This window comes from Lynx canadensis, chromosome A1 (genome assembly GCF_007474595.2).
Source record: "Lynx canadensis isolate LIC74 chromosome A1, mLynCan4.pri.v2, whole genome shotgun sequence".
Taxonomy (NCBI): domain Eukaryota; kingdom Metazoa; phylum Chordata; class Mammalia; order Carnivora; family Felidae; genus Lynx; species Lynx canadensis.
The window spans coordinates 29,422,837-29,442,753 of NC_044303.2; the positions used below are offsets into that span (position 1 = coordinate 29,422,837).

Here is a 19,917-nt window from a genome sequence, read left to right on the forward strand (position 1 = left end):
GAAGTATTACCCTTCCATAAAAAAGGGAGAAGAAAACGGGAGAACAAGCAAAGGAAAGAAGGTATATAGGTACAGTCATCCCAGAAAACCACCTGCTTGGGAAATACTTTCTTTCAGGTCACCTGTTGGTGCACAAGTCCAGTTCGGGTTTGGTGCTTTGTTTGGAAGTGATACATGGATCCAAAAATCTCTTTGGTGGTAGAAAAATTGAGCCTTTCTAACAGAGTTGAAGAGTCTTTCTAGAGATGTCATTTCCAATAGATTAAATCTCTGAGTTACTTACAAGAAGGGATGCTTGAGGTCTTTGTCTCCCAGGAGTGCACTGTTGAAAGACTGTTCTACCAGAGCATGGTTATTTTCAACAGAAGTAATTAGACCTTTACAGTATTAAAGTATATTTCCTTTTCTTGACTATGAATCAAAGAAGCAGGAGCCATATGGATTGCATGCCTTGAGGGAGAGTTTCTGGATTCTGAAAGACTAATGGCAGTGCTTTTGGCCTGGGTATGTATGTATGTATGTATTCTAAAAATGCAGTGTTAATGACATCTTATGACTTTATTTTTTAGAGAGTGGGCACAAGTGAGTGAGGGGCAGACAGGGAAAGTAAATCCCATGAGGGGCAGAGAGAGAGGGAGAGAGAATCCCTCTTAGGCTCCGTCCTGTCAGCACGGGGCTTGAGCTCACCCCATGCAGGACTTGTGCTCGTGAATCATGAGATCATGACCTGAGCTGAAGTCAGATGCTTAACTGACTGAGCCACCCAGGTGCCCCTTGGCCTGAGTATTTAAAAGGGTCTCTACAAATTTTGCCACTTGAGCCTTAATGATGCCATTAGTGTGTATTTGACTAGCTGAGGATTGAGGATGGTAAGCACAATGCAAGTGTTGTAGAATGGCTAATAAGCACAGGTCTTTAAAACCCTTGACCAGGGAACGAAGTTCCCTGGTCATTATGAAGTTCAAGGGGATTTCCCAGGTAGAGACAGTCTTTTCTAATGGTATTTTAGCCACAGAAAAGGCAGTAGCCTGCCTAATAAGGGAAAGCTTCAGTCCAATGAGAAAACATACAAACCATGACTAAAACATATTTCTATCTATGAAACTGGGGGTAGGGGAGAGGTTGATTGAAATCCATTTGCCAGACTTTGAATTGTCCATTGGGCAATTTAAAGTATCCAGGAACAGTACAGGTCACTTTCCTTGGGTTGTATTTGGAGCAAGTGGAGCAGGCAAAGTAGGTACTTTTTGCATCTGTATTGATAGTTCCCTACCAGTACTGGTTCATAAAAGTTATTTCATCAGAAGAGCTATATTTGAAAGCATATACAGTATGCAAATTTTAAGGCCTCTGGTATGACTGGGTTTGTACTGTTTGGCCAAACCACAGTTCTTTTATTGAACTGACAGTTATTAGATATCTGATTTTAGTTTTCCTTTTCTGGGGTCAATTGTTGAGCATTGCTAGTTAATTTTTCTATATTATCATTTGGGAGAAACATTATAGAGGTTTCCCAGTGCATATAAAATTTATGTTTACACTATACTGTAGGCAGTTAAGTGTGTAATAGCATTATGTCTGCAAGTATATACATTATCTTAATTAAAAAGTACTTTATCGCTGAAAATACTAATAACCATTTTCTGAGCTTTCAGCAAGTCCATCTTTTTGCTGGTGAAGGGTTTTGCCTCGATGTTGATGGCTGCTGACCCATCAGGGTGGTGGTTGCTGAAGGTCAGGTGGTTGTGGCAATTTGTTAAGACAGCAGTGAAGTTTGCCGTGTGAATTGACTCGTAAACGATTTCTCTGTATCGTGATGCTGTTTTGTTACACCCAGAACTTCTTTCAGAATTGGATTCAGTCCTCTCGAACCCTGGTGCTGCTTTGTCAGCTACGTTTATATAATATTGTAAGTCCTTTGTTGTCATTTCAACATTCTTAACAGCATCTTCACCAGAAGTAGATTTCATCTCAGGAAGCCACTTTCTTTGCTCAACTGTAAGGAACACGTCTTTATTCATTAAAGTTTCATCATGAGATTGCAACAATTCAGTCACATCTGGCTCCACTTCTAATTCTAGCTCTCTTGTTATTTCCATCAAATCTGCAGTTACTTTCTGCATTGAAATTTTGAACCACTCAGAGTCTTCCATGAGGGTTGGAATTGACTTTTCCCAAACTCCTGTTAATGGTGATATTTTGACCTCTTTCCGTGAATCACAGATGTTCTTACTGGCATCTAAAATGGTGACTCCTTTCCAGAAGGTTTTCAACTTACTTTTCCCAGATCCATCAAAGGAATTACTATCTATAGATGGCATCTATAGCCTTATGAAATATATTTCTTAAATGATAAGACTTGAAAGTCAAAATTATGCCTTGATCTATGAAATGTAGAATGGATATTGTGTTGTATAAGTTCTTTATATATTTGGATATTAACCCTTTATTGAATATATTGTTTCCAGATACTTTCTCCTATTTAGGAGGTTGCCTTTTCCTTTTCTTGATGGTTTCCTTTGCTGTGCAAAAGCTTTTTATTTTGATATAATCCCTAGTTTAATATTGCTTTTGTTTCCCTTGCCTGAGGAGACATCTAGAAAAATGCTGCTAAGGCTGATGTCAAAGAAATCACTACCTATGTTTCTTGTGGGAGCTTTATGGTTTCAGGTCTCACATTTAGGTCTTTAATCCATCTTGAGTTTATTTTTGTGTATAGTACAAAAAAGTAGTGGTTCAGTTTCATTCTTTTGCCTATAGCTGTTCAGTGTTACCTAGCACCATTTATTGAAGAGATCGTCTTTTCCCTGTTGTGTATTCTTGCCTCCTTTATCATAGATTAATTGACCATAGAAGCATTAGTTAATTTCTGAGCTCTCTATTGTGTTCTCATTGATCTATGTGTCTGTTTTGGTGCTGATACCATACTGTTTTTATTACTGCAGTTTTGTAGTATGTATTGAAATCTGGGATTGTGGTGTCTCCAGCTTTGTTTTTTTTTTTTTTTTTTTTTTTTTTAATGTTTATTTTAAAGAGACAGAGCTGTGAGCAGGGAAGGGACAGAGAGAGGGAGACCCAGAATCTGAAGCAGGCTTCAGGCTCCAAGGGGTTAGCACAGACCCCGACGCGGGGCTTGAACTCATAAACTGTGAGATCATGACCTGAGCCGAAGTCTGAGGACTGAGCCACCAAGGTGCCCCTGTTCTTTTTCAGTATTTCTTTGGCTGCCTGGGGTGTTTTGTGGTTTCATATAACTTGTAGTCTTGTTTGTTTTAGTTCTGTGGAAAATGTGGTTGGTATTTTGATAGGGATAGCATTAAATCTGTGGATTGCTGTGGGTAGTATAGACATTTTAGCAATATTTTTCCAATCCATGAATGTGATGTCTTTTTCTTTGTGTCATCTTTAGTTTCTTTCACCAGTGTTTTATAGTTTTCAGAGTATGAGTCTTTTCACCTGCTTGGTTAAGTTTATTCCTAGGTATTGCATTCTTTATGGTGCAGTTGTAAATGGACTTGCTTTCTTAATTTCTCTTTCTGCTACTTCATTATTTGTTTATGGAAATGTAACCAGTTTCTGGATATTGATTTTATATTCTGTAACTTAACTGAATTTATTATTCTTGTAGTTTTTTGGTAGAGTCTTTAGAGTTTTCTGTGTATAATATTATGTCATCTGCAAATAGTGTTGGTTCAACTTTTTCCTTACTAATTTGAATGCCTTTTATTTCATTTTCTTGTCTTATTACTGTGGCTGGAACTTCCAGTAGCATGTTGAATAAAAGTGTTGAGAGTGGGCGTGCCTGGGTGGTCAGTTGGTTAAGCGTCCGACTTTGGCTTGGGTCATGATCTTGCAGTCCATGAGTTTGAGCCCTGTGTCAGGTTCTGTGTTGACAGGTTTTGTTTGTTTGGTTTTTTTTTTCTACAGTGAATTTAAAATAAGTTTATTCTGTTTGAACACTCAAATGACCCCCTTGGAAAAAAAGAAACCAACAAAATGGGACACACTGCTCCCCTTAAAGGAGCAGGCGGGACGGGACACTCTGTTCCCCTTAAAGGAATGGGTGGGTAATAATACACCATACAAAACAACCTCTGGAATCACATGTAAATGCTACTCTGAATCTTATATGTTGTCATCAATTTCTTCAGTATCTCTGTGCCCTGGGCAATATTCTTAACCAAACCTTTAAAGCTTCTGGAAGGAAGGACCAGCTTAAAAGCTCCAACTATAATGAGGTCTAACTTTATCATATCAGTATAGCACAAGTACAGAATCGCAGGGATTTCCACACTTGGCAGTAACTGCTTTGGATTCTGTGTTTCCCTCCCTCTCTGCCCCTCCCCTGCTCACACTCTGTCTCTCTCTCTCTCAAAAATAAATAAACATTAAAAAAAAAACTTCTTAAAAAGCGTTGAGAGTGGGCAGTCATCTTGTTCCTGATCTTGGAGGGAAAACTTTCAGTTTTTCACCATTGAATATAATGTTAGCTCCTGGTTTTTCATATATGGCCTTTATTATGTTGACGTATGTTCCCTTTAAATCCATTTTGTTGAGAATTTTGATCATGAACTGAAGTTGAATTCTTTCAGATGTTTTTTCTGTGTTTGTTGAAATGACCATGTGATTTTTATTTTTCATTTTGTTAATGTGGGGTATCACATTGTGAATATTGAACCATCCTTGCAGCATTGAACCATCTCTAAAATAAGTCTTCCTTGAATGGTTTACATGATCCTTTTAGTGTATTGTTGAATCATTTTGCTAATAATGGTTGAGAATTTTTACATATTTATTCATCAGGGTTATTGGATTGTAGTTAGTTTTTTTGTGATGTGTTTGGTTGTGTTTCTGGGTAATGTTAGCCTCATAGAATGAATTTGGAAGTTTTCTTTTCCATTTTTTGGAATAGCTTGAAGAGAGTAGGTATTGACTCTTCTTTGAATATTTGTTAGAATTCATCTGTGAATCCTTTTGGTCCTGGACTTTTATTTGTTGGGAGTTTTTGATTACCAGTTCAGTTTTGTTACTAGTAATTGGTCTGTTCAGTTTTTGTTTCTTGTTAAGTGTTGGAAGATTTAATGTTTTTAAGAATTTATCCCATTTCTTCTAGGTTGTCCAGTTTGTTGGCATATAACTTTTAATAATATTTTATAATCTTTTGTGTTCCTGTGGTGTCAAATGTTACTTTTCCTGTTTCATTTTTTATTATTTGGATCCTCTCTCTTTTTCTTGAGGAGTCAGGCTAAAGGGTTATTAATTTTGTTTATCTTCTCAAAGAACCAGCTCTTGGTTTTATTGATCTTTTCGGTTCTTTTTTTCTATCTCTATTTCATTTGTTTCTGCTTTGATCTTTATTATTTATTTCCTTCTATTAACTTTGGGCTTTGCTTATTCTTTTTCTAGTTCCTTTAGGTGTGAGGTTAGATTGTTTGAGATTTTTTTTTTTTTTCTTGAGGGAGACCTGTATTGTTAAAACTTTTCCTTTAGAACTGCTTTCCTTGTGTCCTAGATATTTTGGATTTGTGTTTTTATTTTCATTTGTCTTCATGTATTTTTTAAAATATTTGTTTATTTTTGAGATAGAGTATGAGCAGGGGCAGTGAGGGAGGGTGGGATGGAGGGAGGGAGGGAGGGAGGGAGGGAGGGAGGGAGAGAGAGAGAGAGAGAGAGAGAGAGAGAGAGAAAAGGGATGGATGGATAGATATCCCAAGCAGGCTGCATGCTTGTCAACACAGAGCCCATTGCGGGGCTTGAACTTATAAACCATGAGATGACGACCTGAGCTGAAATCAAGAGCTGGGCACCCAGCCGACTGAGTCACCCAGACACCCCTGTCTTCATGTGTTTTATTTCATCTTTGCTTTCTCGGTTGACCATTCATTGCTTAGTAGCATGCTGTTTAGCATATGCTACGTACATTTCAATAAATTTTAACTTTTTATAATTTGTGTATATTTTATGATAGTAAATGATGAATTAGTAACTATGTATAGTTTATGCATTCATGATAGACCTTTTTCTTAATCTTTTCAGTATCTCTAGGCTGTGCAATTTATACATTTTTTTTCAAATTGTTGCAAATCCCCTCCCCCCCGCCCCCCCCCTAAATTTTCCACTATGTTTATTGAAAAAAAATGTGAGTATAAGTGGACCCACACAGTTCAAATCTGTGTTGTTCAAGGATGAAATGTACACTGAAAATGCTTTGTGGGGCACCTGGCTGGCTCAGTCAATAGAGCATATGACTCCTGGTCTGAGGGTCATGAGTTCAGGCCCCACATTGAGCAGACTACTTAAAATTAAGGGAAAAAAAAGTGCTTCGCTTGGTGTAGCCACCTTCATTAATTATCTTAGCTGGATCTTCTGGATAACTTGATCCAACTTTTACATCAGTACTTGCTGCTTCACCTTGCACTTTTAAGTTGTGAGGATGGCTTGTTTCCTTAAATCTCCTGAACCAGCCTCTGAACTTTTCTTCAGTTTCCTAACCCTCAGCATTCATAGAATTCAAGAGAGTTAGGGTCTTGCTCTGGATTAGGCTTTAGCTTAAGGGAATGTTGTGGCAGGTTTGATCATCTATCCAGATCACTTAAATTCTTTTTACATCATTAGTAAGGCTGTTTTACTTTCTCATCATTTACGTGTTCACTGGAATAGCACTTTTAATTTCCTTCAAGAACTTTTCATTTGTATTCACAACTTGGTTGACTGGCACAAGTCTAACTTTCAGCCTGTCTTGGCTTTTAACATGCCTTTCTTACTAGGCTTAATAATTTCTAGCTTTTTATTTAAAGTAAGATATGTGACTCTTTCTTTCACCTGAACATTTAGAGACCATTGGTCTAATTTCAATGTTGTTGTATCTCAGGGAATAGGGAGGCCTGAAGAAAAAGAGTTTAGGGGAGTGGCCAGTGGAGCAGTCAGAATATGCAGTTAGCAGTTAAGTTTGCTGTCTTACTTGGGTGTGGTCTGTGGCACCCCAAAACTATACTAGTAATATTAAAGGTAACTGGTCACACATCATCGTAACAAGTACAGTAGTAATGTAAAAGTTTGAAATATTGTGGGAATTTCCAAAATGTGACACAGAGACACAAAATGAACAAATGCTGTTGGAAAAATACTGGAACCTGTAGACTTACTACTGGATGCCGGCTTGCCACAAACCCTCTAGTATCTGAAGTGCAGTAAAATGAGGTCTACTTATATTTGCAGTTTTTCCACGGCTAAAATGCAGGCCTGAGTAAGACCATACAGTTTAGCCTATTGGGCTCAGGTAGCCAAAGGTAAAAGTGCCACCTCAATAACTTCAAGGAAGTTGGAAATACATAGCCGGCACAGTATTTACCATTTTCACTTTTAAATTAGAACCATCAGTAAACCCTGGAAGTCCGCGTTATCTAAAGGATTTTGCTGTAAGTCATCATGGAGGGAGTCCATTCATAGTAAGCAGTCATGAGAAGTTTATCAGTAGAGGGGAGAAGAGTTAGCAGTATTAAGGTTGTTACAGTGAGAAAGATTTATATAGTAGTTGCTTCCTGCCCCCCCCCCCATCCCTTATCTACATGGGATACTTTCCAGGACCACCAGTGGTTGCCTGAAACAGCAGATAGTACTGAAGCCTATCTATACTATGTTTTTTCTATGTATACATACCTGTGATAAAGTTGAAAATATATAATGCTAATGGCAGTAATAATACTTACAATGCTGTACTGTAATAAATGTTATGTGATTGTTTTTTCTCTTTCACGATATGTGTACTGTATACTGTACTACTTCTTGTGATGATGTGAGACGAGACGATATGATGCCTATGTGATGAGATGAAGTGAGTGATGTAGGTATTGTGACAGTGTTAGGCACTGTTGACCTTGTGGCAGACTTTCTGACAAATCCAGAAGGATAATCTTCTGCTTCAGGTGATCCTGGATCATTAAGCCCATGACAGTGTCAATAATTGGGGATCCTTGAATGTTGAAGGTTTTTTTTTTCCCTAAAACTTTGTAAAAACATGGTAATTGGAATTTGTTGTCTCTTTGTTTTTAACAGAGTGTTGCTGCAGAGGTTATAATCCTTCAGGGATTATATAGGTGACTTTAATCCTGTGTTCCATTTGAGGATCATATTCCACAATTTTGCCCCTTAATGTCTGTGCGGTTCAAAACACTTTCGCAAATTTTGCTAATGTCCACTTTGCTGGTTCTGCTTTATTTTCTGTTTGTTTCTTTTTCATCTTCTTCCTTTGTAAATGACTCAAGTTCTTTCAGTTCCTCACTTGTTAACACTTTAGGTGTTCTTCAGTATATTCTTCAATTTACTCATCAAAAAGCTTGGCCAGTCCATATCCACTAACTTATCTTGCTGTGTGAAGAATTTCTTCTCCATCAGTCCCTGGGAAGCCTTTAAAATCATTCATGTCTTCACTCTGTAAGTTCTTCCAGCAGTCATGTACAGATTCTCGTTTTAATTCATTCATTGCAGCTTTGATGAATGTTATTACATCAGTAGTAGCGAATGACTTCCAGCACTGCATTTTGTCCAGATTAGTGTCTGTATCAATTGCCGATTGAATGTGATCAAATACAAGGCACATGTATGTCACCTTGACAAACCTAATGATGCCCTTGTCAAGAGGCTGAAGCAGTGAGGTTATAAGACTACAACCCCAACATTTTCTTGTACATAACAAACAGACTCAGGATGGTTAAGTGCGTTGTCTGTTACTAATAGGACTTTAAATTTCAACCCTTACTCGAATATTTTTTCACTTTGGAGATGAAGCATTGGTGGAACTTTCCCATAAACAAGATGAGTATCACCCATGCTTTCTGATTATGTTACCAGAATGCAGGCAGATCATTTCTTTTTGTTTTTGCAAGCACTTGGATTCTTTGCTCTGTACACTGTACCAGGCTTTATCATATGCTCTGCATTATTGTAACATGTGTTATGCTGTGGTGCTTCCTTTGCACTTTTATTCATGTAGGTTCTATTGGATATCTTCTTTCAGAAGAGCCCAGTTTCATTGCAGTAGAAGACTTGGCTTTGGATAGTATCTTGTCTCTTTAAATCAACTTCAGTTCTACTGGAAGTGAAACCATGGGTAAGGGGCAGTACTGTATGAGGATTGGTTAGCAAGAGGATTTCATAGGAGGTGAGGCAAATAACTGACAGGAGTTGAATATGATGAGAGTTTAGAAAGGTTTCTACTGAATAAGGTATGAGTTAGAAGGGATTCCCATGGTTATTTCTTCAGGCACCTTGTCTCAAAGAACAGTGGCAGGAATGGCTCAGAGGCACAGGGTGGGGAGTGCTCTTGTGCCACAGGGTCTAGATGTTGGCTGTAATACCCTATGGGCCAATGATGGTTCCCAGGTTTGGGAGTGAGTACCCCAAGGGCATTCTTCTCTTTTTCATTATACACAAAGGAAAATGGGAAGTTGATAATTGAGATGTTCAAGACCAGGGGGATTTATTCAATTTTCATTTAAGACTTTAAAGACTAAGTTGTCTTGATCTTAGTAAATAACAGGGTTTCAGGTTTGTTGATTTTTAGTAAGCATACAGAGATTGGGCCATAGGAGAAGAGTTTGAGGGGGCACGTGGGTGGCTTCATTGGTTGCGCGTCCAACTCTTGATTTCAGCTCCGGTCATGATCTCCCAGTCATGAGATCGTGCCTTGCGTTGGGCTCTAGGCTGGGTGTGGAACCAACGTAAGGTTTCTCTTTCCCTTCTTGTCTGCTCTTCCCCTGCTCACATGTGTGTGCTTTCTCTCAAAAAATGAGAATCTTGGAATAGAATTTTAATAATGAGGCAGCCGAAGAGAACCTTGTTAATTGATGCTTAGATGTGCTTTTTGAAAAGTTCAGGATGCCATGATGCCTGTTTAGATTGAAACATAAACCTTGTTCCAAAATTAGGTGCTCTAAATAGCAAACTGAGTTTGAACGAACTGCAATTTTTCCTTGGAGGCTTTATGTCCCTGTAAGGCTAAAAGTTTTAATAGGTGGATGCTGTCTTCTTGTGAAGAGGCTTGAAAAAGGAGCAGGGAAGCAAGTCATCTCCATATTGTAATAGAATAGAACTTCTAGGAAATTTTATATGATCTAGATCCGCTTTTAAGATTTGTGGAAAGTATGAAGGATTTACAGTAGCACTTCGGGGCAGTCCAGTCCAGGTGTATTGTCCTTCCCAAGTGAAGGCAAAGAGATAGTGTCTTGCCTTATCCACTGGAATACTAAGGAAGACACTCTCTATATATAGAGCAACCATGGTGAAAAATTTGCCTTCAGTAGGGATAGAGGCCAACAAAGTATGGAGATTGGGAACAACGGAGCCTGAAAGATGACAATGCTGTTTATGACTTGGGAGGTCTGTAGCTGTTTTGTTTTTCATTTTGTTTGTTTGTTTCTTTTTATCTGGTAAAGTTAGGGCTGTTGCAGGGACTGGTACAGGGGATAAGGAGGTCTTAGGCCTTATAGTCTTCTGTTGTGGGCTTAATGCCCAGAAGGGCCTCCTCATTTGTAGGGTATTGATTAATTCTAGGGAGAGGCTTTGAGAGATCTTGTTGTATCTTAATAGGAGGTACACTGTGGATTCTGCCAATAACAGTTCAAGGTTCTGCCCATAAGAAGAGTGGTAGCTGGTTCAATAGAGATAAATGATCAATGGCCTTGTAATTAGCTCTAATGCCATCAGAGACAGAACAAATAAAACATATTGAAGATCATTCAGTTCACTTATTTGGCTATTTTGGTTGCTGTTTTCAAATTCTAGAATTATTTTCCCCTTTCAGGAGAAAGAAATTCCAACATATTTTTCCAAGAAATATCAGTCCAGTCAATAGGGATGAAAGAGCTACAGGGAAAAGGGTGGATATCTCTTGGCCTAACCAAAAGAGAACAGGTTTAGAGCTAGAAACCTGTTGAGTTTTATTGGAGACCCATACTATTTTAATTGTTTTAATACTCTACAGCAGGCGCTGTTTAATAACGGTGGGGTTGAGCACTGAGTATAACTTCAGTGTCCATTAGGATAGAGAGGCATTCGTTCCCAATCTGGAGAGTGGTTTCTCTGAGCCGATTAAAGGGAAGGATTGGGAAAAACGTCTGTCGTTCCTTGCAGTTCTGACATTAGGGATTGGCAGGGCACTGGAAAGGATGGTTAGAGAGTTGAAGGTGCCTGGAGCCCTTAAATCTGCAACAGTCTTTCTTCCAGTGTCCTGGCTTTTTACAATAATGGCAGAGACCAGGAGTTGTGGGTTTGTTTGTTTGTTTAGGGGCCTCCATTTGTTGGAGCTGAAAGTCAGGGATTTTAGTGGTGTTCTTTTTAGTTGAATGATCCAGGGTGCAAGGGAGCTGGCTTACTAAATTAAATCTGGAGTGGACATAGTTTCCCATTCCATCCTGGTCCTTTTAACTAGAAGAGGAAGATCCTGGTTCAGTCCATTAATGAACAGAATTAAAGGCTACCCAGATGAATTCAGCACTTAAAGGAAGACTAGAATTTTCTCTAAAAACAGTTTGGAATTGGCTGCAGTAATCATGCATGGGTATATTTGGCTTCTTTATATAGGCCTCAGTCTTACTCCATTCGACTGTCTCACAAATATGTTTGAATCAGCTCTGTTCTTTCTTTATCAAGTGGCTACAAATGACCCATTTCATCCCCCATGTGACAGTTGCTTGGGTTAGGGGATGTGGGTGGTAGCTTCCAACTTTGTATCTGCAGTACCTGGTACGTAGGGAATAGGCCCACAGAATTTGTTTGATGATGGTTGCATTTGCTTGTGGGCTTACTGCTGCATAGAATGTCCTTATTTGCTTCTGTGTATTCTTTAAGTGAGCCCATTGAGAATATTGGGACTCTTAATGAACCTCTCCATTCCATGTCCTCTACAGGAATTCCTTGCCACTCCAGCTGTGATGTGGAAGTGCCTTGTTCAGGCCTCTTATGACTCCTCTTACAGTTTCACTGGGTGTAGGGTTAGCTGCAGTTCTCTTTTTTACCTTGTGGGTCCTTCTCAGTTACAGTGTTGATTACTTAGCTTTGGATTTTTTATGCAGAGCTCTGTGCCTTTCACATAGATATTCAAGTATTGGAAGAGTTGGGTTACTTTTCCCAAACTAGTTTTTTTAAAGTTTACTTTGTTTTTTCTATCGTGCCCCTGAAATTGTTCATTTATTCATCAGTAGAGATAGAATAGTAATTTTTAAGCAGGTTTCTAACCCATGGCCTTGAGAGCTAAATCTGATTTGTTCTTAATTTATCTACATTACTAGAGGGAATAGCAGTTATATAAGTAATCAAAACCATTGTGATATCCAAGTGTTTTTTTGTTCTGTTATTTAATTTTCAGATTTCTTTCTTTTGTCCTAATTGTTTTAAAACCAAAATGTGTGTGTTTTCATAAAGAAAGGACTGAAGTTTACTTTCTAACTAGCATAGTGATTCTTCCAGAAGAATTCTTGAGCCCAGGGAACTTGGGGAGAGTGAAAGAGGCCAGAGATTTAAAAAAACCAGGAATGGAATTGGTTTGGACATATGGAAAGGTTTGGAAACCAAGAGTGGGTGAGTCCAGCATTTTCGTTTATAAGCATACCAATTTCTAAAAATAATAATCATACCAATCTTTGGATGCAGAAATTTGAACTACTTACTAGTACCTTTTTTTAAAAACCTCCAAGAAGTTTTGAGATTTTGAATATCCCATGATCCTCTTTTTTTTTTTTAATTTTTTTTTTTTTCAACGTTTTTATTTATTTTTGGGACAGAGAGAGACAGAGCATGAACGGGGGAGGGGCAGAGAGAGAGGGAGACACAGAATCGGAAACAGGCTCCAGGCTCCGAGCCATCAGCCCAGAGCCTGATGCGGGGCTCGAACTCACGGACCGCGAGATCGTGACCTGGCTGAAGTCGGACGCTTAACCGACTGCGCCACCCAGGCGCCCCCCATGATCCTCTTTGGTGAGGGTTGCATACTTTATTTTTTTAACAGTGTGAACATCCTTGAGGTCTTTCTGCCAAAAGCTGTGTACTTTTTTTTTTTTTTGAGTTTTCACTTTAATATAGATATTAGAAAAATATAGGTGAGTGAAAAATACGTAATTCATGATACACCCATTCATTCATTTATTGAGTGCTAAGTATGTGCCAGACACTGTTTTAAACACTAGGAATACACTGGTGAGCAACCCAAAACTGCCTGCCTTTATAGATATTAGCTCATGAGAGAAATAATCAAAGTGTATGTTAAATGATGTTAGTGCTAAGGAAGAAAACTAAATGTTTGAAGAGGACAGATTTGAGATAGAGTGGGGGAGTCTGGATCATGTAGGGCCTTCAGGGAATACAGATGAGATCATGGTTGCCAGGCTGGAGCTTGTTGTAGCTGAATATAAAACCCTGTTGTCCTCACTCAAAATTCTATCAGTTGTCAGTCTTTTTGAAAATTTTCTAATTTTTATCAAATATATATACAGTCAAGTCAGATTTACTTTATAAATCTAATACGGATTGTTGTGGAGTTTTACTCTGAATACCTGAAAGTATTGAGGTGAATGAATTTCATTTCTGGTACAGGACTTCATGGGTAAATGGGAAGCCCTCAGTCTCAGTTCTCGCCTTACGTCTGCCCTTTCCTCCTCACACATTAAATTACAGCAGTATCACATTTTAGTGTAGTCTTTGTTTAGCAAAGCTATTTCTTGTCTGGAATATAAGTACAGTTTATAGCAGAAGAGATACGGAGTCAAAATTGAATTAAATAGAATGACTGGTTGTGAACAGGGACTTAAGAATAAGTGTGATATGGGGTTTTATGTTTAATAGAATTGTAAAAATCATATCAGTAGGGCATGTTTTTATGGCCCATCTGCCAAGACTAGAAATAGCTTTGGTACCTATTACTCCCTTAAACATGTATTTGCATTTTACTCCCCTGTCAATATGAGGAGACAAAACAAAAATAAAATCAGAATTTTAGAGCTAGAATGAATCTTAAATGCTATCTAGTCCAAATTTTTGGTTTTACAGGTGCATTTTTTCTAGAATACACTCATAATACTGTTTTCTTCATAACCTTTCTTGAACATAAACTCCTATACATAGATGGTGAAAGAATCAGATTCTAACTCACCTAAAACTTTATTTCCCCTAACATGTACTGACCCCAAATATCAGGCAACTAAAAATTAGAGCATTAGTGAGATATTCTGTATAATATATTGGGTAGTGGTTCTCAAACTTAATGTTGAATAAGCCTCACCTGGGAGGCTTGTTTTTTCATATGTGGGCTTTCTCGGCTACCCTCCTGAGATTTTGGATCAGTAGGTTTGGAATAGGGCTGGGAAAATCTGTGTTTTTAATGACCTGGTGATTCTGAAGTGTGTGACCTGGGGCACTGCCTTTAAAAAAAACACCGATTTCAAGGGTTAAAGGAGAAACTAAAGAAGTGATGTTAACACTAATCTCTAATGCCTTATTTCCTATAAGTTTCAGAAAAGAATAAAAAGCTACTTGGGTTGTTCCTTTGAAGAATTTTTTCCCTCTTACATGGATGTAAAGGCACAGGAGAGAAGCTCAGTGATTATTTTTGTTCCTCTGTCATTAGAACCTTAGGGTCATTATGGTAAACTAATGGAATCTATGTAACTGTGTGTTATTGCACATGATGAAAGAAAATGTGTTTCAAACTGAAACAAATTTAGACTATTTGGACAAGATGCTAGCTTATCACTGCTGAGATATTACTAAAACTGAAACAGAGAATATTAGAATGCTCAGTATTCATGGAGAGCCCTGGCATAGTACTAGTGTATAATGAAGCACTATTTCTTCTTTAGCAACTGGAATGTTCTCAGATGCTGCCTGTCTGATTATGCATAGGTGCTAAGTGAATATTAAAAATTACTGGGCTGGCTGAGTAGGTTGAGTAGAATGTGTGTTAGGGTATAGCCTGTGGAGATCTTTTTTACTGTGTAGTTGTATAGTTAACCCTGTAACTAACAGGCAGGAATATGGTTTTAATTGAAAAGAAACCACTTGCTTTTAAAAGCATTATGTTCTGCTAAAAGTTCATGCTTGACTAGTTTATTCCAAGTCTTTGGCTATGTCAGTAGAAAGCTAATTCATTACATAAAGTGTATAATAGTCTCGGTTAATGGAATATAACAGTTGGGAAGAGAATTTTTTGCAAGGAAATAATCCACACCTTGGAAGTCTGAAGGACAGGAAGCCACCAATATCATGTTTGTTTGTTTTTTTAAGTAATTGCAAGTAAATTTGCAAATCCAATACTAGCTTTAAAAAAGTATTTAGGGGTTATTTCTTTCAAGCATTGCTACTAAAATTTTTGTAGCCTGTCTATAGACGAGAAAAAAAGAGGTTGAACTTTCTAGCATTCTAATTGCAGGAATTTGATGGGAAGAGAATTTTTGTAAAGGAGTAGGCACAGAGACAACAGGACTATGACACAGAACAACTGTGGCGTTATTACTAAGCCTATACAAGGAACTTCAATGTTTTTTTAATAACTTGGTATTTTAATGTAAGGACTTAGTTATAACTTATACTATTTCCGGTCCCATTATCTATCTGATGATAACATATACCCTAATGACGACTGACTCCTATATATTTTTTATTTTAAAACTATTAAGACATGGAAAAGGTTCAGTGAGCCTAATATCAACTATTCGCTAGGTGTAGGTTATACATGCAATAAATGTATATATAGATGTACTTACCTTTACAGGGTAAATACCTAAAAACTATATGTGAATTGATTATTTTGAATGTAAACAGTTTAAATAAAATCTGTAGTAAGTCCTTTTATTGTTGAAAGTCAGGCAACACTAACTTAACCTGTTTGTAAATTTGATTCTACATACTCTCATGGGCTTTTTCAAAGTGAAACCTGTATATGCATATGGTAGATAAGCATGCATATATGTACAAAAGCCCTTTAAAAGGAGTTCACCTTCCTTTTATAAACACCAGAACTCACTGTGCCTGTAACATGTTTTTGCTGACGTTTGCATCATTGACTCAAGTTTACACCTTCATGTTCGAGATATGCTGCTAGGACGATCGGTGCATGTAGATTTTTGTCAACTCCCTCTTACCCCTCAATAAGTCAGTTAACTCTAAAAAAAGATTGTGACCCTTTCTATAAAATAAATGTTCATCAAACAAATCAGCATTATTTAGCTTATGCAGAAAAATTTGTCCCCCACACACGAGGAATTTCTATTTTGTAAGAATGTAGCTTGTATTTCAGAGTGCAATAAAATCTGGTGTAAGAAATAAACTGTTTTGAGTGGGTTAAGTGATTATTCTGAATGTATTTACTTTTCTAGTGTCAATTATTTGAGGGGGTGGGGGTGGAAGGGAGAGGTATAAAGATGAGGTTAACAAGTTTTTAAAATGGCAGTAGCCGTATGTTGGCATATTTTAGTTTTATACGTTAATGTAACATAAAAAGAACCTACTGGAATCCAGCATGGCCATGTCTTCCTTTTCTTTGTGCTTATGCAGCAGCAACTATCACATCTAAGACTATAATAGCCCTTCCAGTCTCAGTCAGATGAGGACCTTGAAAATTAACCTGTGATGCCCATAGGATTGGTTTACAGCATGGCTGAGAATTAGATAAGTACCTATAAAATAGTAAAATATATATACACACACACAGTGTACACAGGGAATCAAGATGCATCATAGCAAACTGGACTACATTTCCACCTTTTAGACTGGCCTGGTTAAAGGTAATCTGGGAATTAGTACCAATGTGTGAGAAGTTTATATTCTGCAGGGTCTTCTTTGACTAAATGTTCTTCCTTTGTACACTTGATTCTTCTCTTTCAGAGTAGAGTAGACCTTTAGTTTTCTTCCTTGAACATAATTTGAGTCTGTCATGTCTACTCTTAATCCAACCTTGAATCTCTGCCCTGCCCTTAAAACATCACTATTTTCCCCCCTATTAAGTTGACTTCCGTGGGTATTTAGTGACTTTTCATAACATAATATAACTCCATTATCAATTATGAAGTAGTTTATTTATTTCTTATATTTTCATTTAATTATGGTACTTTGGAAAGGGAGCACCTTTTCAAGAGACAGCCTGCCTTCCCTGTGACATGCCTTTCTCCTCACAGAGTTTGTCACTTGCTCAGTTCTCTCAAGGAAAGGTACCAAGGTTGATCTATCTAAAAATGGAAATTTAACCAGCTCCCTTCTTGCCCGCAGCCTTTCATTGGTTTCCTATTCCTTATCCACCCAATAAATTCCAAGGTAACATGTAATATAAGCAGTCTTCTGTCTACACATCCATCTTAATATGTTCTGCGTCAACCCGAATGCTCAGTTCTTCTGATTGTCTCATGCATCTTCACACCTCTGACTTTACTGAACTCCTCCCTCTGCCCAGAAGAATGCCCTTCCTCTGTCTTCTTTACCTTGCTAATTCCTGCTCATCCTTGAAGACCTCACAAAGGTATTTTCTTCCTCCGAGAAGCCCAGTTCTCCCAATCTTTGTCAAGGCCTTTCGTGTATGGAGTCCTGATTATCTGTCTCTCATAAGACCACAAGCTCTTCCGGGCTGGGATCACAGAGTCTTTTTGTTTTTTTGTTTTTTTGTTTTTGTTTTCCTTTTTTAATTTAGTTGTAGAACCAAGTACAGGTTGCTGGACAGTGAGGTTGGAGATGGTAGGCAGAACCATTGACACATATTTACTTAGTTAATAGGGTAACAACCACTTGAAAGACTAAACATGTAAAATTCCTATCTGTGCCAGAAGTAGCTGCTGCCTGAGAACTGTTTGACCATTACCTACAGTTGAGCGTGTGTCTTTACTTCATATCTTTCTCCTGCAGAGACCTGACTTGCTGTATATTCCATTAGATGCAGGTATATGAGCATTCATCTGATAACTAGGTTTAAGAGACTATAAACCTTTACCAACTTAAACTGGCAAACATCAGATGTACAGTAATAAGGTTTATTTAGAATATGGGACTGTGGTGAGATCATGGTATGAGGACGTTTTTGTCATCTCTCTATCCTTATATTGTTTTGGAAAACTTTTATTTTCCTTAAGAAAGCTCTCTATTTTTCAAACTGGGATTCAGAACTCAAATGTCAAAAATATGAGATACCTGTTCATTTTTCTGAGCTAGTATTTCAGTTTGTAAAGACAGTCCTTGATCCTGAGAGACTTTATGTCATTTTAAATAAATAAGCCATTCCTCTCAGCCAGATCTGCCAAGCAGTACTGTGAGTCCTATTACTATGAGAGTAGCTTATTGGTAATTGGACTACATCAACAGCCTGATTTGTACTACAAAGATAGAAATCACTCTGCTGCTTCATGCGCAGTGACCACTTACTGAAAACAGATTGGAAAGGGTATGAAGACCTGCTTTTCAGAATGTCAGTGAAAGTCCTTCCCCACAAGTCTGATTTATCTTTGACTTCATTTTCCTTCTTTATCCTAATGCTCTTTCGTATGAGGTGACTCCTAACATAGGGCACCCACCTATTAATCACATAGCAGCACCAACTATAAATAACACATTTTCTGTGAGCTGCCACTTTGAACTTTATAATGTTTGCTCTCAGGTAAATTACATTATAAGTCCTGTCTTACTTTTTTGTTTGTGTTTTTATGTGGGAACTTTGGGGCACAGTTGCAAGACTGGGAAGAACAGTAAACGTTAAGAACAGTGGAGGAAGGGCACCTGGGTGGCTCGATCGGATGAGTGTCTGACTCCTGATTTTGGCTCAGGTGATGATCCCAGGATCAGGGTCATGGGGTCAAGGCCCGTGTGGGGCTCCATGCTGAGTGTGGAGCCTCCTTGAGATTCATTCTCACTCTTGCTCTCTCCCCACTGCCTGCTCACACTTGCTCGCTCTCTATCTAAATAATAAATTTAAAAAAACAAGGGAGGAATTCTGCGTAAATAACCAAAACTTAATTATTTTAGCAACTTGATTAAAAGGAACAAGTGTACAATTGAGATCTTTGACATTGTAAATGATTTTTCATGTTTATTTCAAAGTAGCTTGGGAAGTTAGTCTTATAAGCAGACTTTATAGGGAATGCAAAGCAAATAAAAAACAAGTAATAAAAGAATTGTTACGGCATTTTTTACTTTACCCTTTTCAGTACATTTGCACATTCTGGATAAAGTTTTTCTATGAAGCAATTGAGAGATTCTGTTAAAAGTGTCTTGAATAACATCATTCAAATTGAATATAAAATACTTTGTGGTCCCTTCAGCATGAAGATGCCTCACACCCTGGTGGTCTCTTGAGTTAGTTCTCATGTTTCAGCACCTGCTGTATGGAGTGATTTCACACCATGCCCAGGATGCGGGCCACCCACCAGCTGCATGGCATGACAACTCGGCAGGCGGAGCGGCAACCTTGATAGTTGTAGGGCCACGGATAGTAGCCCCCCAGGGGCTCACAGATCTTCTGGCAATGAGTGTAGCTCCGCCTACATTCTATGCAGCAGATTCCTTCGTGATCCAGTCTAGGGTCGAATGTCATGCCTTCCCCTTCCTGCTGCTGTGAAATAAAAGGTAATTGTCTTTTCTTCATAACGAGAATTCGATAGCATGCACATTATTTTAAAATAAGATCCTGAATATTTCACTGGTACAAGAAATAAGTATCACTTTCCGTAAGAAGTTTTTCAGTCTTCTAACCTTATAATTCAGAATTCCTTCTAAAAACTCAACCTCCATCTGTCACTGGCAGGAAGGTGGTTTTGATTTTTTTTTTTTTAATGTCATGAAGTTTCTCCATACCTTTAATGAACCGTAACTCAGTAGTGCCTCGTTTTAAATAGACTAACAAAAAGGAAAGCATGATTCAAGAGTGGCATTTCTGCCACTGCTAATTTTAGT

General features: G+C 38.0%; 1 protein-coding gene and 1 long non-coding RNA gene across 2 annotated transcripts in view; one reads left to right on the forward strand and one right to left on the reverse strand.

The window, feature by feature from the left end:
- Positions 1–716: 716 nt before the first annotated feature.
- LOC115511351 lies at positions 717–15,755 on the forward strand. The gene is made up of 3 exons (XR_003968018.1): positions 717–1,584; positions 9,279–9,282; positions 15,743–15,755. It is a non-coding gene; the product is annotated as an uncharacterized LOC115511351 (long non-coding RNA).
- A 3,157-nt stretch (positions 15,756–18,912) lies between these two features.
- Positions 18,913–19,917, reverse strand: part of CNMD (chondromodulin) — a 33,194-nt gene continuing 32,189 nt past the window's right edge. The window contains exon 7 of the mRNA XM_030311834.1: positions 18,913–19,576. Coding sequence (XP_030167694.1) covers positions 19,361–19,576 — 216 coding nt within the window. The 3' untranslated portion in view covers positions 18,913–19,360. The remainder of the gene's footprint in view (positions 19,577–19,917) is intronic.